Here is a 15615-nt window from a genome sequence, read left to right as displayed (position 1 = left end):
AGGCCCAACATCGAGCAAGATCATGATTACATCTGATTATAATTGTTGACCGGTCGCTCGCATCTAGTCTTTCTTCTCGACCTTAATTACCCTGCTGCGAACCCATCCGTGTCGCGAGCATTGTGTCTGTCTGCTGAGACATCCCTTACTCTCCTTGTTGCTGTTGGGGAAAGGCCATCCACCATGCCCCGCGTTGCAAAGCACCGCCGCTCAAATGGTGCCTCTACGCCTCAAAAGAACTCACCCTTAAAGTATGAGCCTTCGATATGATGTGTGTGCTTGGAAGCCTCGCTGATGGCTTTGATCAGGATTCCTCTCAACGATGATATCGGCGAAAAGGCGGCCCGCATGGAGGCCAGACAGGCCCGACATGACCGCCAAATGGATCAAATCAAGGCTGCCGTAAAGACACCGATGGCCCCCCGTAGATATACTACCTATGATCGATCGAGCATGAGTCCCTCCACACCTCAGGGCTCAGGTCACCGCAATCGAGATAGTGATGCTCACGGGCGTGGGGTCACTCCGATGAAGCGAGTGCCGATCCTTGCGAACTTTGAAGAATGGATGAAGATGGCGACCGATAACAAGATCAACGCCACAAACTCATGGAATTTTGCGCTTATTGACTATTTCCATGACATGTCCCTCCTGAAGGAAGGTGATAGTGTGAATTTCCAAAAGGCAAGCTGTACGCTTGACGGCTGCGTCAAGATTTACACAAGCAGAGTCGATAGCGTAGCCACGGAGACCGGGAAGCTGTTGAGTGGTTTGGCCGACAGTAGGGACAAAAAAACGCGCGACGCTCAGGCTGAAGGCGAAGGTGCAGAAGATGATGAGGACGAGGGTGAGGATGGTGGCAGCAGGAGGTCACGAAAAAAGGTACGGCGTTCCAGAGTTCCTTTCAACTTTAGATTCCAGCGTGGCTAACGAAAATCCTCTCGTTTCTAGCGCGCTCATGAAGCTACCTTAGCCCCCTCATTTGCCTCCCTCCAGTTGAAGAAGTTCGAACTCGAGTTTTCGGTTGACCCACTGTTCAAGAAAGCGTCTGCAGACTTTGACGAAGGCGGCGCAAAGGGCCTGCTCCTTAATCATCTATCAATTGATGGGCATGGTCGGATCGTGTTCGACAGTAGCGACGACGCTGCAGAGGCCCCCAAAGACGCGGATGATACAAGACCAGAGTCAGAAGCTCCTGAACAGTCCGAACCTATGTCACAACCGCCACCCACAGACCAGGTCCGTGACGATTCATTCGACGCAGGCGTGGAGATCGATATCGCTCCGCTGGCTAGCAAGTTCTTTCCAGATATAGAACGCCTCGAAAACCAAGATATATGCCCTTCCTTAAAGAACTTTGATCTCGGTGATCCGAGTGGCTCCTTGGATATTCCCCTCCTGAAAGCACCTGAAGAGTGGCGCCATGACAGGAGCCACGAGGAAGGCCGTCCGCCCAACGAAACTTCCGGTATTATGCTCGATGATGACAATGCTGTTGGATTTGATGATGATGATGCCAGCTTAACTGGCTTTGATCTTAGTGGTGACGCTGGGTTTGGGGATGGTGGTGAGGCATGGGCTCGCGAGGCCGCTCTAGAGCCTATGCTTAAGGTGCACCGCATGGATCTAGAAGGCGAAGACGCTCGGGACGATGAAGACCTCGATAACGATGATGCTTACGCTATATCTCTTCGCCATCAATCTGATAGCCGGGATCATGAGAACATTCTCAGCTACTTCGACAACGCGTTGCAAAAGAATTGGGCTGGCCCGGAGCACTGGAAAATCCGTCGAATCAAAGAGCATGCTGCTACAAATGCCGCGAGCACGGTACCTAAGCAACGAAAAGAAAAAGAGCCGTTTGAAATCGATTTCTCTGCGCCCCTTGATCCGGCAGTTGCTGAACTTATCTACACACCAGCCAGCTCTAATTCCACGATCTCCCTCCCCAAAACTCAGTGGAAGACAAAAGGCCGTAACCTTCTTCCAGATGATAAGCACTTCAATTCAAAACAGCTGCTTCGTCTCTTCCTCAAGCCTAAGGCGAGAATGGGGTCACGAAAACTGACCGGGCCGCGAAGCTTCAACCAGCGCCGCCAGGAACAATCTTCTGGTAATACCGACATGGATGAAGCCTTCTGGGCGAATCACAAGACTGAGGACAACGCCGATGACGAGCAGGCAGCCCCTGGCGCGTACGATGCCAATTTCTTCGCTGATGATGATGGACTTGCCTTTCCGAATGGCATTGGGTTGGGTGACGATGACGATGACAACCTTCCATTTGCTGATGCTAGGGAAATGCTGTCTCCCGCGCCTGATGGTGTCCCGGGTACGTCAGCTGGGGAAGCAGGTGGAGCCACCGGCCTTGCCGCACTTCTCAACATGGTAGGCGCGACTCCTGGGGGCTCAGCTCTTCAGGGTGGTCCTGGAGGATTTGGCTCACAACTAGTTACGCAAGGGGGTCGTAGAGCACGACCTGACTATGTTGCATACGCACGAGTCGCCAAGAAGGTCGATGTTCGCAGACTCAAACTAGAAATGTGGAAAGGCATGGGAGATCGGTTGATTTCTGAAATGGAATCTGCTCATCAGCCTAGTACCGTGTCCAGCCTCCCTGAAGATGCCCGTGATACTGACGACGACGGCCCGCCCACGCCAACTCCAATGAATAAACGCCCCAGACTTTCTTCGGATTTGGAGGAACGCAAAGACAATGGAACCCTACGATTTACTGACATCATGAACTCTCTCAAGTCGGTTTATGCTCCAGAGACGTTGCGTGACATTAGTACATCGTATGGCTTTATTTGCTTGCTCCACCTGGCGAACGAACAAGGGCTTGTCCTTCAGAACGATGACTGTTCCAGCAGTCTCGGGCCAGGCAGACTTGAGGAGATTTTCGTGAGGAAGGATGCCAACGCCATTGTCGAAGAAGGAGCTGCATGAACCTGAAGCCACTAATCTACGGCTAATTCATGAATGTACAGTTAAATACTTCGATTTCACTATCCTTCGCGTTGGTCTTGGGTGTTATGAGAGGCTATACGAGTGATGTCGTCTGGGTTATTTGGGTTTGCACTTGGAGTTATCTTTCGGGAGTTCGATCGGCGGGTTCGATACAGCGTTCATGGCCTGCTTTTGGCTCTAGTTCATCTCAGGTTTTTGGTTCCAATCATCATGATTACTGTATCCATTCTTCCCATCTTGACTTCTCGGCTCCGCTAAACCCGGAGCACGTAGTCAGACCGTGCTATTAGTAAGTACTCAGTATGATTCAGACACCTAGTTCTCGTAGTTTACTAGAGAGAGTTCAAGTTATCCCTGGCGGAGCCTATTCCTTCGACTGCAAGCAAGCGTTATGTTTTACGAAGCTGACAGCGATATGACGCATGAAATTTCATATGGTTCATGGCTTGCATCCCGGATATAGACATCTCAACTGCCTGAACTTAGTTAAAGAAATGAAAACGGGGTGGATAGGTCCTGATATTGGTTTCGAACTCGACTCGCTCGGTGGTATAACTAAGTAAACATGCAGCATATAGACGTAAAGAATGGAGGGAGGATCGAAACTGCCAGTCTTCGATGATACGGCACGATAGAGAAGAAAGAGAATATTAAGTAATGTATAGCGTACTGGTCGCCCAAGTCCAGTCAGGCTTCCGTTTCCACATGGATATGTACGGGGCACCGTTGAACTCCAGAAAAATACAACATGCGCTGATCCAATTTCGTTCGGGGTTATGTCCGGCTAATGTCATCGAATTCCTTTCCCCATGTCAAGAAGTCCGCGATAGCTTTCTAGTCGAGGTGATGGTTCAACGTACTACTTGCTTACTGGCGGACTCCTTGAGGAAAACTCGGTGTCATTGGGCTAGCATAAGCCCCTGGGATTGGCACGGCCTCGTATGTTCGCTCTCCCGGTGCAGCTGCCATGTGTTCCGTTGGGGGAGATGGCGTTGGAGCAGGCGCAGAGAACTCCTCCTGGTCTGTCTTGGGGCTAGCGTGCTGCACGCGGATGGGAGGCGGCTGGAGTTGGAAGCTGGGCTGCGGTCTCGTCGGTGAGACCGGGGTTGCGAACTGTGTGGGCGTTGCTTCCCCCTTCTCTGCTGAGGAGTAAGGGTCCGTCATAGTTGTTGAGACCCATGGCGACTTGGGCGTGTAAGGGAAGCCTGGGGTGTTCGGAGCGGATTGGAGCCGTAGTTGGGCTAGATACAGGTCTGATCGGGCTTTGTCTCGGCGATCCATAGACTTAGCGAGGCGTCGCTTGGACCAGAATCGGTAGAACACAACGGCGTAGATAAGAATGACCAAAACCTCGATAACGATTTCAATGACGGCGCAGACTAAACCCCAGTCCTGCTGAAAGTTAGCCGCCTTCAATGGGGTTTGAAAATGCACCCAAAGTGCTCACCTGAAGACGGCACAATAATGGGTAGTCGACGTCGTTGGCAAATACAATCGCCCGTTGGTTCCCTGTCTTACACGCCCAACCCCATAAGTCCTGACCATTTCCGTTGGATTTGGAATTCTGATAGATTGCTCCCACAACAACCCACAGAATGAGTGTAAATCCGAAGAAGCCTACAGAAAAGATAGAGTAGTAGACAGCAACTTTCTCCGCACGCTTGTGGCCGCGGTTTTTCCAAGTCCAAAAAACAACCAGACAGGAGAGCAGCGACAAGCAGGCTGTTGCTAGGAGTAGGTACTGTGGCCACGGGTTCGTACCAACGGCCCACGCACTGAAACCGCTTCTTGAAGGTAGGTTTTTAGTTGCATGGAAGATAGCCAAGGAGGTGGCTAGAATGGCAAGGATGACTATGCTGCAGCCAAAGCTGATGAAACGAAGGAATATTTTGGCCACTCTCACACGTACTTTGATAGCCTGAAATCGGAGATAGGTCAGGACTCTGAATATGGAGTAGTTAGAATTTCCCACTTACCAAGTCTTTTGCGTTCGCTTTTTCCGCTTGCTTCTCTTGCTTCTCTAGGGCAAACTCTTCTCGGAAAGTTGGACTCAAGGGGTTCAAGGTGCGTGCCGGCGTCCCTGGTACTTTCAGAGCGCTTTTCAAGGGTGAGGCTGGGGCAGCGTGATGTGGCATATGTTGCGCGGGATCTTGCGCGTTCACATAGCCGAACCCCACATCGGAGACATCTGGAGGATTCTGGGACGAATTTGACGGGTCTGCGAAGGGTGATCTGCTACTCTCCGCCGCAGTGGGCGAATTGATAGCGGTTGCCTCCGCGAATCGAGCCGATCGAGGGCTTTTTAACGGTGCTGCCACTGAATCCGAAGGAGCCTGCTGGTCCCTAGTTGAAGTACGTTGCGCCGATGATGCCATTGATTTTGGATTATTGCCACCAACAAATTCCCTTGGAGAAGTTGGCTCGTAAGTCTGAGGCGAGTTGTTTTGGCTGGCACTGGAAGTGGACATCGGGTCGAGTGTTTGAGAAGCACAATGGGGGAGTTGTTGCGAAAAGATGAGCAATCAAGATGAGAGCCAGCTCCCAGCCTTAAATCAATTTCTTTCTCTTTCTTTGAATGTTGACCGCAGGGTGCTGTGTTGGGCGCTGAAACGAGGCGAGTGAATCCAAATCAGGCGAGGGCCAGCATCGAGCTCGGGTGTATACTCAGTCGAGCGGAAGTCGCGATAGATTCTGTCTTAAAAGAACCCTCTGCACTCATAGAACAAGGATATTAATGCCAATCCACGTAAAGAACTGGCGAGAGTGGCTGGAGAGAGCTTTAGGAAATGGAAAACCGGACCAACGCACCTGCTTCAGTAAACGACCGGAGCCGATCTGGGAGGACCTGTCAGCGTCAACCCCTGGAAGAAGTTTGAAAACACGAACCTTGCTCAAAGAGAACCACTATCCGCCTGTATTATTTTTTCTTCTTATGACTGGCCTGCGTATGGAACCTTGAGATCCAGCAACGAACCCTGCGCTGCTTGTACCAAGATACAGACCAGTGGTCAAACCCAGAAATGAATGTTGCGTTAAAACCAAGAGGAGAGACGGAGGAGAGGCGAGAGACGCTTCAGAGCGGCGAGGCCGCATTGATTATCTATGATGGGTTGCAGTCACGCTCTTGCAGCGAGTGGGGAGGGCACCAGTCTCCTTCAGCATCCCATCGACCAGTGGAAGATGGAAGGGAAGCGCCCAGCAATATGCAGAGAAATCAGAACACGGAGCATGATTGGGCGGAGTGCAAGTCGGGAGTCGGCCAGGAACATGGGCAGATGGTCAAACTTGCAGCGAAGGTGTGAAAGCAGTGCTGTGACTGGGCAGTCAGCTTGTTCCTTGAGCAGCGACCCTGGTCTGTCACAGTGGAGATTGCCGGAAGCCACCCAGACTTCAGACTGGACCAAACTCTTTAGGTTCTCGGCCCTCACACTTCTGATGCAGGTCTGTCACCCCAAGAGCGAATGAGCACAATGGAATGGGTTGTCTGGTGCTTCAGCTTAGCGCCGGGGTTGATCGCCTCTTTGGCCAGCCAACCAGACGGCGTGCAGAACCGCTGGCCATCGTGGAGGGGTGAGTTGGTCGATTTTTTGGTGAGGCCAGTCGAAAATGCAGCTTTCAACACGGATGAATCTAAAGATAGAAGCCGAGAACATGACGGGAAGATCGTGGAATCAGTGACGCGAGAAGATGGAAATCATCGAGTTGGGTCCAGGGAGCAGGAGGGAAGAGGCAGAGAGCGATGCCTTAGGCTCTTGCCGAGCAAGGGAAGGCGTCCAGCCTCCCGAGGTCGCTCGTCCCCCACTCTGGAGTTCTTCTCTTTGTTTGCCTCCATCGAAATGATTGCCCTGGCGACGTCCTGACGAAACTCGGATGAACTGACGGCCAAAGCTCCTCGTATGGTGCCCAAAAAGAATGTGGAGGTCCGATTCCTTTATCGAATCTCCAGCAAACGAAAATCGCAGCAACATGGAAAATTATTTTGATCCGGTCACAGGACTCTGATCCGGCATCTCGCGTAAGGTCATCCATGCTTGTCTCTGTTGATTGTTGTAGAAGCTCTTCCCCCTCCTCCATTAACGGGCCAGGATACTCTCAGGACGCCCAAAAAGTACCACGTATCTCAAGAATTGAGAGCTCAAATCTGCGCTCCTTCAGCATGCCAGCCATATATCTCCCTTCCTCGGCAAACCGTCGCCGTCACCGGGTGACAGGCTCTGGAGTCTGGGACAGAAATCGAGCAACAGACACAGACATCAGGATTCGACGCGCACTTGTGCAGTATGCATGTGGAAATGTTGAAGAGTTGTGGCCCACGAAGAAAGGGGGTCAAATCGTCATCTCAGGAGCTTGGCTGGAGGCGCTCAAGCGGGGGAGGCTGCTCAAGTTTCGCCCGTTCCTCACAGGGCTCTCTTTGGGGGCGAAGCCGTTGGAGAACCCGCGCCAATCATCCCATGTCGAAAAGTCGACGCCAACCATCGTCGCTGGGCTCATGACTACTTCTCCAATAGATCAACAGCGATTTCTCCCTGGTGGATTGAGGTGCATCCACGAGGACGGAGTCGAGGAAGACGGGGAGCCCGGAAGCCGAAGCTCCAAATACCTTGAATCTCAAAGACAGCGACACAGCCTCCCAGGCGCCCCGCTCAGCCACTTTCTGGGCCTGAGGATCCCAGCCATGCGAGACATGATGATGTGCCTCTTCCTCAAAGTCAGCTCGTCCAGGGCCGCCCGCCACCTTTCAGGTTTCAGCATCTGACACCGCCTCATTCTTGTGTCCCTTGGTTTTGGAGATGTTGATATTCTTCTCCCTGCCACCGAGCCACCGAGAAGGGGCCAAAACAACCAGAAGCTCTTCTCGGCCAATAGCATATTGTCTTGCTTTGTCTGTGGTCTTCCCCAAGGTTTCACGACGCCAAGATGGAGTTCAGTGTCGCAGTATCGCCTCCAGAAAGTGGGAAAGTGGCAAGTCTTTCTTCCTGGCCCTCTTGTCCTCGTCTCAGGCTGTGGGCATTACTCAGGTTATGGAAGGTTTTCAGTAGTGTCCGTAGTTTTCCCGACCGGTAAGCTGGCACCCAGCAGATCGAGACCATGTGTCTGTCGAGTACTCCGGAGTGATGGCATTCCCCAAAAGCTGGTGTCAGAGCTTGTTCCTGACGAGCATGCCTTGGGGCAAGAATCATCGGGATCGAATGCCCATCGTTGTCTTCATCAGGCGCTTCTGCTTCCGCCTCCTGGTTCCTGGTTTGGAAACATTCGGGGGGTCCATACGGTAATTTACGTTCGACGCTGGCTCTTCACGTGGCTGAGTCAAGCAGAGCCGCCTGTAATGAGGTCACAGAGCTGTATTGCTGGACCCTCCAGCCACTCCCTCGTGTTACGAAGCTGGACATCGATCATGACTCCAGTCCGTCTCTCTTCTTCCCTTTTCTCTCTCCTCTCTCTCGCGCAGAAGCTTGATCTGTTGGATCCCGATTCTTGAGTGCACGCGCACATCTATCCCTCTGCATTTATTTCCTTTCTTTTCCCACTCCACTATTATTGCCACCGTCTTCTTCTGCGCTCTCCAACACCGCCATTCATCTGCAAATCACCCGACCCATCTTGCCTCGACCCAAACAGTCCGTTCCGTTCTTGCTCCCTGTTGGCCTCCTCTTGCATTTGGTTGCCAATTCATGCCTCTTGACCCTCCCACCATCTCGAACTATTGTCCATCGTCTTCCGTCTTTCGGTTCCCTCCGGATATTGTAATTCCTCCCTTCTCGTCTCTCACTGCTCTCATTTCCACCTCGTCGTTCCGGGAGCTTCCTCTCCAGCCCCAGACACGCATGTTCGTCCCCATCTGAAAGCTCCTCCCAAGCTCTTCCAAGCTCTGTACCTTGACGCGGCACTCGGTCTTTAGTCCCATCATTCATGCATTAATCCATCCCAGTGACGGAGAATTGCATGTTTATGCCATTGACTATTGCTTGCCACGGCCCCAGCCTTGCCCTGCAGCCTAGTTGAGCATCATCCCGGTTCCGCCGAGCACCCGCCACGATCCCAGAACACTTTTCAGTTTCCGCCAGATGGGTTGAACCCACAACACGCTCTGACCGAGTGTTGAGAAAACGCTTTCCTCTTCTCTTGGCGAGGCTAATCGCTATTTTTAATCTTCCGCAAGGCTGTTTTCGTCCTTGAGCCCCAACTTGGGAAGGCTGAACACTCCCGTCAGCTTGCGCCACACTGGGTTTGGTGAGCGCCCCACGCGACAGCGCCTCCCTGATGCATCTCCATCCCCTGCCTCACCATCCCCGGTTCTTGCTTCTTGATCTTCATATCCTCCTTTTCCCTTGGGCTCTTGTTTTCCCTGGCTCATCCAGTTTCCGTTCCCCGAGTCCGCAATTGTCGTCTCACTCTTCGTCAGGAGACTTTCCATCCTGCTAACATGATCTCTCTCCATCCAGCTCCTCCATATCCTCACCAAGCATTCCATGGTAGCGTGAAGCATCCGTTACCCATGGCCGCGTTGATGCAATCAAAAAACGAGCCCGTCGCTATTTCAACGTCTTTGCCGACTTCGTCGAATTCGAGCCCATCGGAATCCGCTACCCTGCTAAAGCAATCCAAGCCCGATTCGAATCTCACCTCCATCGCGAGCGCTGGGTTGAACGTCACGCGAGCAAAAGAGTCCTTACCCGCGATGTCAACAATGACCCCAAACCCCGGCCCTACAGAGCGTCCGCTTGAGTCCCAAAGAGAAGCACAACAGAGCAGCTCACAGGTAGCACGAGAAGCTCTCGGGGCCAGCGAAAAGCAGCCACCTGTCTCCATCAGCGACTCATTAGCTATCAATGCCGATCAGATGCAGGTTGACTCTAACCCCGCTCCAGGTGAAGGGCCCGACCAAACCTTTACTACTGCGGAGAACGGCACGTCTCTAATGAACACCTCGACCGTAGCGAGCCCTGGTCCTATAGAAGACTCCGTTTCTCAAGAGGGTGACCGCCCGCGCCATCGCGATGACAGTGACTTGCACCAAGACAACAGTAACAAAGCATTTTCATACCCAATGCCTACCGGAGGCTTCAACGACCCGCGACGCGGGCTGAGCTTGCCAAGCTCTGGCCTCAATAAAGCCGGCCAACGGTCACCCTCAGCCAAGAAGCATCGATGCCCGTATTGCGCGACAGAATTCACAAGACACCATAATCTCAAAAGCCATCTACTCACACATAGCCAAGAGAAACCTTTTGTTTGTCAAACCTGCCAATCCCGCTTCCGAAGACTTCATGATCTCAAACGACACACAAAGCTCCATACGGGCGAGAGGCCGCACATCTGCCCAAAGTGCGGACGCAGGTTCGCCCGTGGCGATGCCCTTGCCCGCCATAACAAGGGCCAGGGAGGCTGTGCTGGGCGCAGAGCAAGCATGGGAAGTTACGGACCCGACGATGAATATGGTGACGGCACTGGACCAGGCACTGAAGATGCCATGGATGGTCTTGTCTACGCTGAACCGGAGCGCATGGACGAGGAGGAAGAGCGACGATTCAACATGCCGAGCATCAAGAAGCACGATTTACCAACAGAGCCTATTGGCCGATCTAATAGCGTGAGCAGCTATCAACCACGTCAACCCAGCACATACCCACCGATCGCTGCCAGCAGGCCATCTCCTGGCGGACTCTTCCCTCCTCCCACAAGTCATGGCGGCTCGAGTGGCTCACCTTCTCCCATCTCGCAGTCAGGTAATATGACATTCCCTCCGACGAACCAGCCCAGCGCGTCTGTCTTTGCACAACCAAACATGACGGAAAGCCCAAAACCGCTCTCACCGAATGCACTGTCTTCTCACCAACTAGGTCCACCAGAAAACAATGTGCAACCTCACCATCGTCCTCACTCACCGGGTCTTGCACACTCATTCCCGCAGCAGCCATACAGCCGTGCAGGCCCCTCTCAATCCTCTATCTCTAGCCACTCCGCGCCAAGTTTGGGCCTTCCACCTCCTCAACCGGGCGCCCCTCAATTGCCGCCTCCACCCGGGCTCGGCTCTTCGGACCCTCGCTTTTCTCTTCATTCCCAAAGTTCTGTCCAGCCGCCCTCGACCACTGCAAAGCATACTTCGTCGCATAGCCATTCTAGCAATCATGGTGGTCCGCTGTCTGGGAAGGCTGTGCCTGACGCAAACTCAGCGAATAGCAATTACCACTCCCATGACCCAATCCTCTTTGAACAGCAACGCGATCAAGTGGATAAACTCTGGTCGTACATGCGTTCAGTCCAAGAGGAGGTGAGCGGACTCAGAGCAGAGCTAGCTACTCTAAGGGCGCAGTTAGCATCGTCGAATGCAAATGCGTTGGCTACGCCCGGTTCTGGCGCTTCGCAACCTGCGGAAGCTGGTACTGCGGGTACAACGCAACGGTGAATTTACAATTTCTCCCCCATTATATTCGCCTTTCTGTTGACTCTGTCATCTTGAGCGACCTTCCTCTGACCAGGATTCACATGCTTCCAGACCCTTGGCTCAGACCTAATACGTTCCGCAACAGCCATTACTTTTTTTTGTGCGACGATATAACCTTCCTATATGTGTTCATATCTTGACGCCGTTGATGACATGATTTTACTGTCTAGGCAGGGTATCGTTTTCTCTCTCTCTTGATATATCCTTATACCTTGGAAAATCTTCCTTACCCCTTCCGTGAGGGATCTCTGCTCTTCGTTCAATTCATATACCTTGAGAATCTACTTGTAGGATTCTTGTGGTGCATGGTGTCTCTTTTCTTTTCTTTTTTTTTGTTCTCGAAGCGGATTGATATCATTTTCATCTCTCCATGATGCTTGCCGCATGTTTTGTAGCCACTATTTCCGGGCCAGTGAAGTGGGGAGTTTGGTGGACACGATCCGTTGTTCCAACTTCGTAGTCGCTTCCGGAGCGACTGATGCGTGTGAGAGCGGGCGGGTGAATTAACCTGTCGATACTGTATCACTTTTTTCTCCTACGATACCTAGTTGAATTTTATGACTACTGAACATTCCACGAGTCGGACGTAAACCTGTACCGGGCAATGGCGCCCTTGAGCTGCGTTCCCTCCGAAGGACTCAGGCGCTACCTGGCGCGAGAATTGTAGTTCTATATCGACGGAGGAGGTTAGATGTTCCATTGCATGGAGGGATTGGCGACCTATCCGGGTTGTGGGGAGAGGGAAGGCCAGAGCAAGGATGAGGAGCGGCGCCAGGAGAGAAAAAGAATGAACGAACATCAAGATCCCAATAACTGGAGCCATTATTCTCGACGTCTCAAGCCGCACCCTTCAATGTCTCATTGACGGAATTCCACCAAGCTGCCCTTCTTCTATCGTGTTCTTCGGCCAAGCTTGGCTGGACCCAGCAATGAAGCAGCAGAGGATTCAATGACGTATCGATGAGTCTCGACGCTTCTTCACTCTTCACTGTTTCACGGCTTATTTTTTTCCTTTCCATCAACGTACCGCTGTCGACATTCTTCAACTTCCCCGACTTCCTCGAGTTTCTTTGCTAGACCGGACAGCCTCGCAGGGGGAGGATCCTAAATAATTTTTTTGACTGCCTGGTTGATCGACCCACCTTCATAGACCTGTTCACCAAGATGACGGTCTACATAGCTTCATTGTAACTACCCTATTTACTGGTCTTAATTGTCTTAAATAGTCACTAATCTAGCCAGATTTCTCCCCTACACAGCAAGCTTTCGCCCTCCAGAGACCCCCCCAGACTCTCAGCCGGAGACCCTGTCTGGAAAGCAGGCACTTGAACCCGTGTCCGCCTCACCCACTCCTGCAGTTAGTTTGTTCGAGAGGCGCAATGAGGCTCCGAATGTTGGTCTCACTCCAGGCGCGACCACGGATCATGAACGCATTTTCACGGTCGACCCCAGGAAGGCTGACACAGACCAGTCCGAATACCCATTTCCCAATCCTGACACTTCCGGGAAATATGAACATTTGACAGAGAGTGAAGCCCACTCACCCGCATGGGGTGTCAGAACTTCACTGAACCAACCCAAACCACAGTCAGCCTTTGCGGCCTCCCCTTCGATTCTAAGGCATCAGGAACAGCTGGCCCCTTTAAAGGAGCCTACTCCAGCGAAGGAAGCAGGACCGTTATCCCAGCCGTCCGTAAAACACACGAGGAAACTCTCCAGTCGTGTCCATCACAGGAAGCCTTCTTTTTCGGAGACGGAGTGGCAGGTTACCACGGCGGAGCAAGGAAATGGCGGTTTGCGCAATGCTGTGCGGTCGGCGGCTGAGAGCGGACAGCTTGAAGATAAAGTGTGGGTGGGCACGCTGGGGATGCCGACCGACGCCATCACCGAATCGACCAAGATGGCCATTTCGGAACAGCTAGAGGGCGAGTACAATTGCTTGACGGTCGATGTAAGCGACAGCGATTTCGATGGCCATTATACGCATTTCTGTAAGACGATACTTTGGCCGGTGTTCCACTACCAAATCCCTGACAACCCCAAGAGCAAAGCTTACGAGGACCATTCGTGGGTCTATTATGTCAAGCTCAACCATGCGTTTGCGGAGCGGATTGCGCGAAACTGGAGGCGGGGGGATACCATCTGGGTCCAAGACTACCACCTGCTCTTGGTTCCGGCAATGCTGCGGAAACTCCTCCCCGATGCACAAATAGGTTTCTTCCTTCACGTTGCTTTCCCTTCCTCGGAGGTGTTCCGCTGTCTTGCACCACGAAAAGAGCTCCTTGAGGGTATGCTCGGTGCGAATCTGGTGGGCTTCCAGACGGAGGAATACTGCCGACACTTCCTTCAAACGTGTAGTCGAATTCTGAGTGTTGAAGCTACGAATGATGGGCTCCAGATGGAGGATCGGTTTGTGAATGTGGCCAAGTTCCCAATTGGTATCGACCCGCTCTCGTGGGATAAGCGGCGGAAGGCAGCAGATGTTGAGCAGTGGATAAACACCATTTCAGATCGCTACGCAGGCAAGCGGCTCATTGTGGCTCGCGACAAGATCGACCAGGTTCGTGGCATCCGACAGAAATTGCTGAGCTATGAGCTCTTCCTCAACACGCATCCTGAGTGGCGGGAGAAGGTCGTCCTAATTCAGGTGGCTACCAGTACAACGGAGCAGCCAGAGCTGGAGGCCATGATCTCGGATATTGTGATGCGGATTAATTCGACGCACTCCACACTTGCACACCAGCCTCTGGTATTCCTGAAGCAAGACCTCGCCTTCCCGCAATACCTTGCTTTAATCTCGGTAGCAGATGCAATGATGATTACCAGTCTACGTGAAGGTATGAATCTGACGAGCCATGAGTTTGTTTACTGCCAGGACGGGAAGTACGGTGCGCAAAGGTACGGATCTTTGATTCTCAGTGAGTTCACCGGAAGTGCATCAGTGTTTGGAAATCATGCGCTACTTGTCAACCCTTGGGACTATCATCAATGTGCAGACGCAATCCACACCGCGCTCTCGCGCAGCGAAGACGATCGCCAGTGCGTATGGACGCAGCTCCATCAGTCCGTGCTCCAGAACTCGACATCCAACTGGGTCAAGTCGTTTAGCGAAACGTTGAGTCGTGTTTGGCATGAGCAGTCATCACGGGAGATCATGGCAGTCCCGCGGCTTCCGATGGATAAATTGGAAGAAAGGTACCGTCAAGCAAAGCGGCGGCTCATTATTCTAGATTATGAAGGCACATTGGCCTCCTGGGGCTCTCCGAACAGTATCATAATCACCACACCGCAGCGGGCCATCACGACACTGGCGGACCTGACTGAGGACCCCAAGAACGTGGTGTACGTGATGAGCGCGCGGATGCCCGAGGAACTAGAACGGCTCTTCCGACTGGTCTCAGGCCTAGGGCTCATCGCAGAAAACGGATGCTTCGTTCGCGAACCGTACTCAGAAACCTGGTCAAAATTAACAAACCAGGTGCAAACGGACGCGTGGAAGACAGCAGTGGGCCATATTCTCAAGTACTACAAGGATCGCGCAGAGGGTAGCTGGATCGAACAGCGCCACTGCTCGCTTGTCTTCCACTATGAAGCGGCGGAGGACCGCGCAGCAGCATGTCGTCTAGCGTCAGAGTGTGCAGACCACATCAACGATGCATGCGCCAACCAAGGTGTGCATGCTATTCTAGTAGATGGTGTGCTGGTGGTCGAAGCAATCAGCACGAATAAGTCGTCTGCGGCGGAGCTAGCCTGGCGGTCCTGTCTTAAGCAGACAGACGGCGCTGGTCGACCGGACTTCCTGCTCGCTATCGGTGACAGCCGTGACGACGAGCCGGTCTTCCGGTGGGCGAACAAGCTGGAGGGCGCACACGCCGTCAGCTACGCAATGACGGTGACGCTCGGGTCGAGGAGCACCGAAGCGCGGGCCACCTTGGCACAGGGAGTTACAGGTACGTGTAAATGGAAATCAAGTCGGACGGACCATGTGCTAACGGAGTACTTATAGGCGTTCTGACATGTTTAGAGAGGCTAGCAAAGACGGCGACTAGAGGTGGCGTTTCCGTGTAGATAACAAGTCCAAACCGTACATCTTACCCCTGTTCTGGGGATCGTATAGTTCACAGCATGTTAGTGGATGTATGATGAAGCTTGTGCTGGAGTCGTTAACCGAGTGAACCACAGCTCGGCAGCAGACAAGC

At 52.7% G+C, this 15615-nt stretch overlaps 5 protein-coding genes across 5 annotated transcripts; 4 read left to right on the top strand and 1 right to left on the bottom strand.

The window, feature by feature from the left end:
• Nucleotides 1–183: 183 nt before the first annotated feature.
• On the top strand, nt 184–2949 carry BJX67DRAFT_372447 (condensin subunit BRN1; the record flags this gene model as incomplete). Its single annotated transcript, XM_071031249.1, has 3 exons — nt 184–251; nt 309–882; nt 952–2949. The coding sequence occupies 3 exons, from the start codon at nt 184–186 to the stop codon at nt 2947–2949; spliced, it is 2640 nt and encodes an 879-aa protein (XP_070885752.1).
• A 444-nt stretch (nt 2950–3393) lies between these two features.
• Nucleotides 3394–5581, bottom strand: BJX67DRAFT_127203 (uncharacterized protein). Its single transcript, XM_071024493.1, has 3 exons — nt 4947–5581; nt 4418–4888; nt 3394–4362 (listed from the first exon to the last, which is right to left on the bottom strand). The coding sequence occupies exons 1-3, from the start codon at nt 5436–5438 to the stop codon at nt 3838–3840; spliced, it is 1488 nt and encodes a 495-aa protein (XP_070885751.1). The 5' UTR covers nt 5439–5581; the 3' UTR covers nt 3394–3837.
• A 599-nt stretch (nt 5582–6180) lies between these two features.
• BJX67DRAFT_127689 (uncharacterized protein) lies at nt 6181–6938 on the top strand. The gene has a single exon (XM_071024499.1). It carries the CDS (start codon nt 6432–6434, stop codon nt 6828–6830), a length of 399 nt encoding a protein of 132 aa, XP_070885750.1. The 5' UTR covers nt 6181–6431; the 3' UTR covers nt 6831–6938.
• A 2128-nt stretch (nt 6939–9066) lies between these two features.
• Nucleotides 9067–11669, top strand: BJX67DRAFT_127276 (C2H2 zinc finger protein). The gene is made up of 2 exons (XM_071024494.1): nt 9067–9201; nt 9414–11669. The coding sequence occupies exon 2, from the start codon at nt 9467–9469 to the stop codon at nt 11375–11377; it is 1911 nt and encodes a 636-aa protein (XP_070885749.1). The 5' UTR covers nt 9067–9201; nt 9414–9466; the 3' UTR covers nt 11378–11669.
• A 911-nt stretch (nt 11670–12580) lies between these two features.
• Nucleotides 12581–15484, top strand: BJX67DRAFT_381697 (putative alpha,alpha-trehalose phosphate synthase subunit TPS3; the record flags this gene model as incomplete). Its single annotated transcript, XM_071033066.1, has 3 exons — nt 12581–12603; nt 12659–15366; nt 15423–15484. The coding sequence occupies 3 exons, from the start codon at nt 12581–12583 to the stop codon at nt 15482–15484; spliced, it is 2793 nt and encodes a 930-aa protein (XP_070885748.1).
• Nucleotides 15485–15615: the final 131 nt, after the last annotated feature.

Source organism: Aspergillus lucknowensis (genome assembly GCF_044049455.1).
Source record: "Aspergillus lucknowensis strain CBS 449.75 chromosome Unknown BJX67scaffold_23, whole genome shotgun sequence".
Taxonomy (NCBI): Eukaryota; Fungi; Ascomycota; class Eurotiomycetes; order Eurotiales; family Aspergillaceae; genus Aspergillus; species Aspergillus lucknowensis.
The sequence above is the reverse complement of the archived record's forward strand: the minus strand, read 5'-3'. Positions and strand labels throughout refer to the sequence as shown.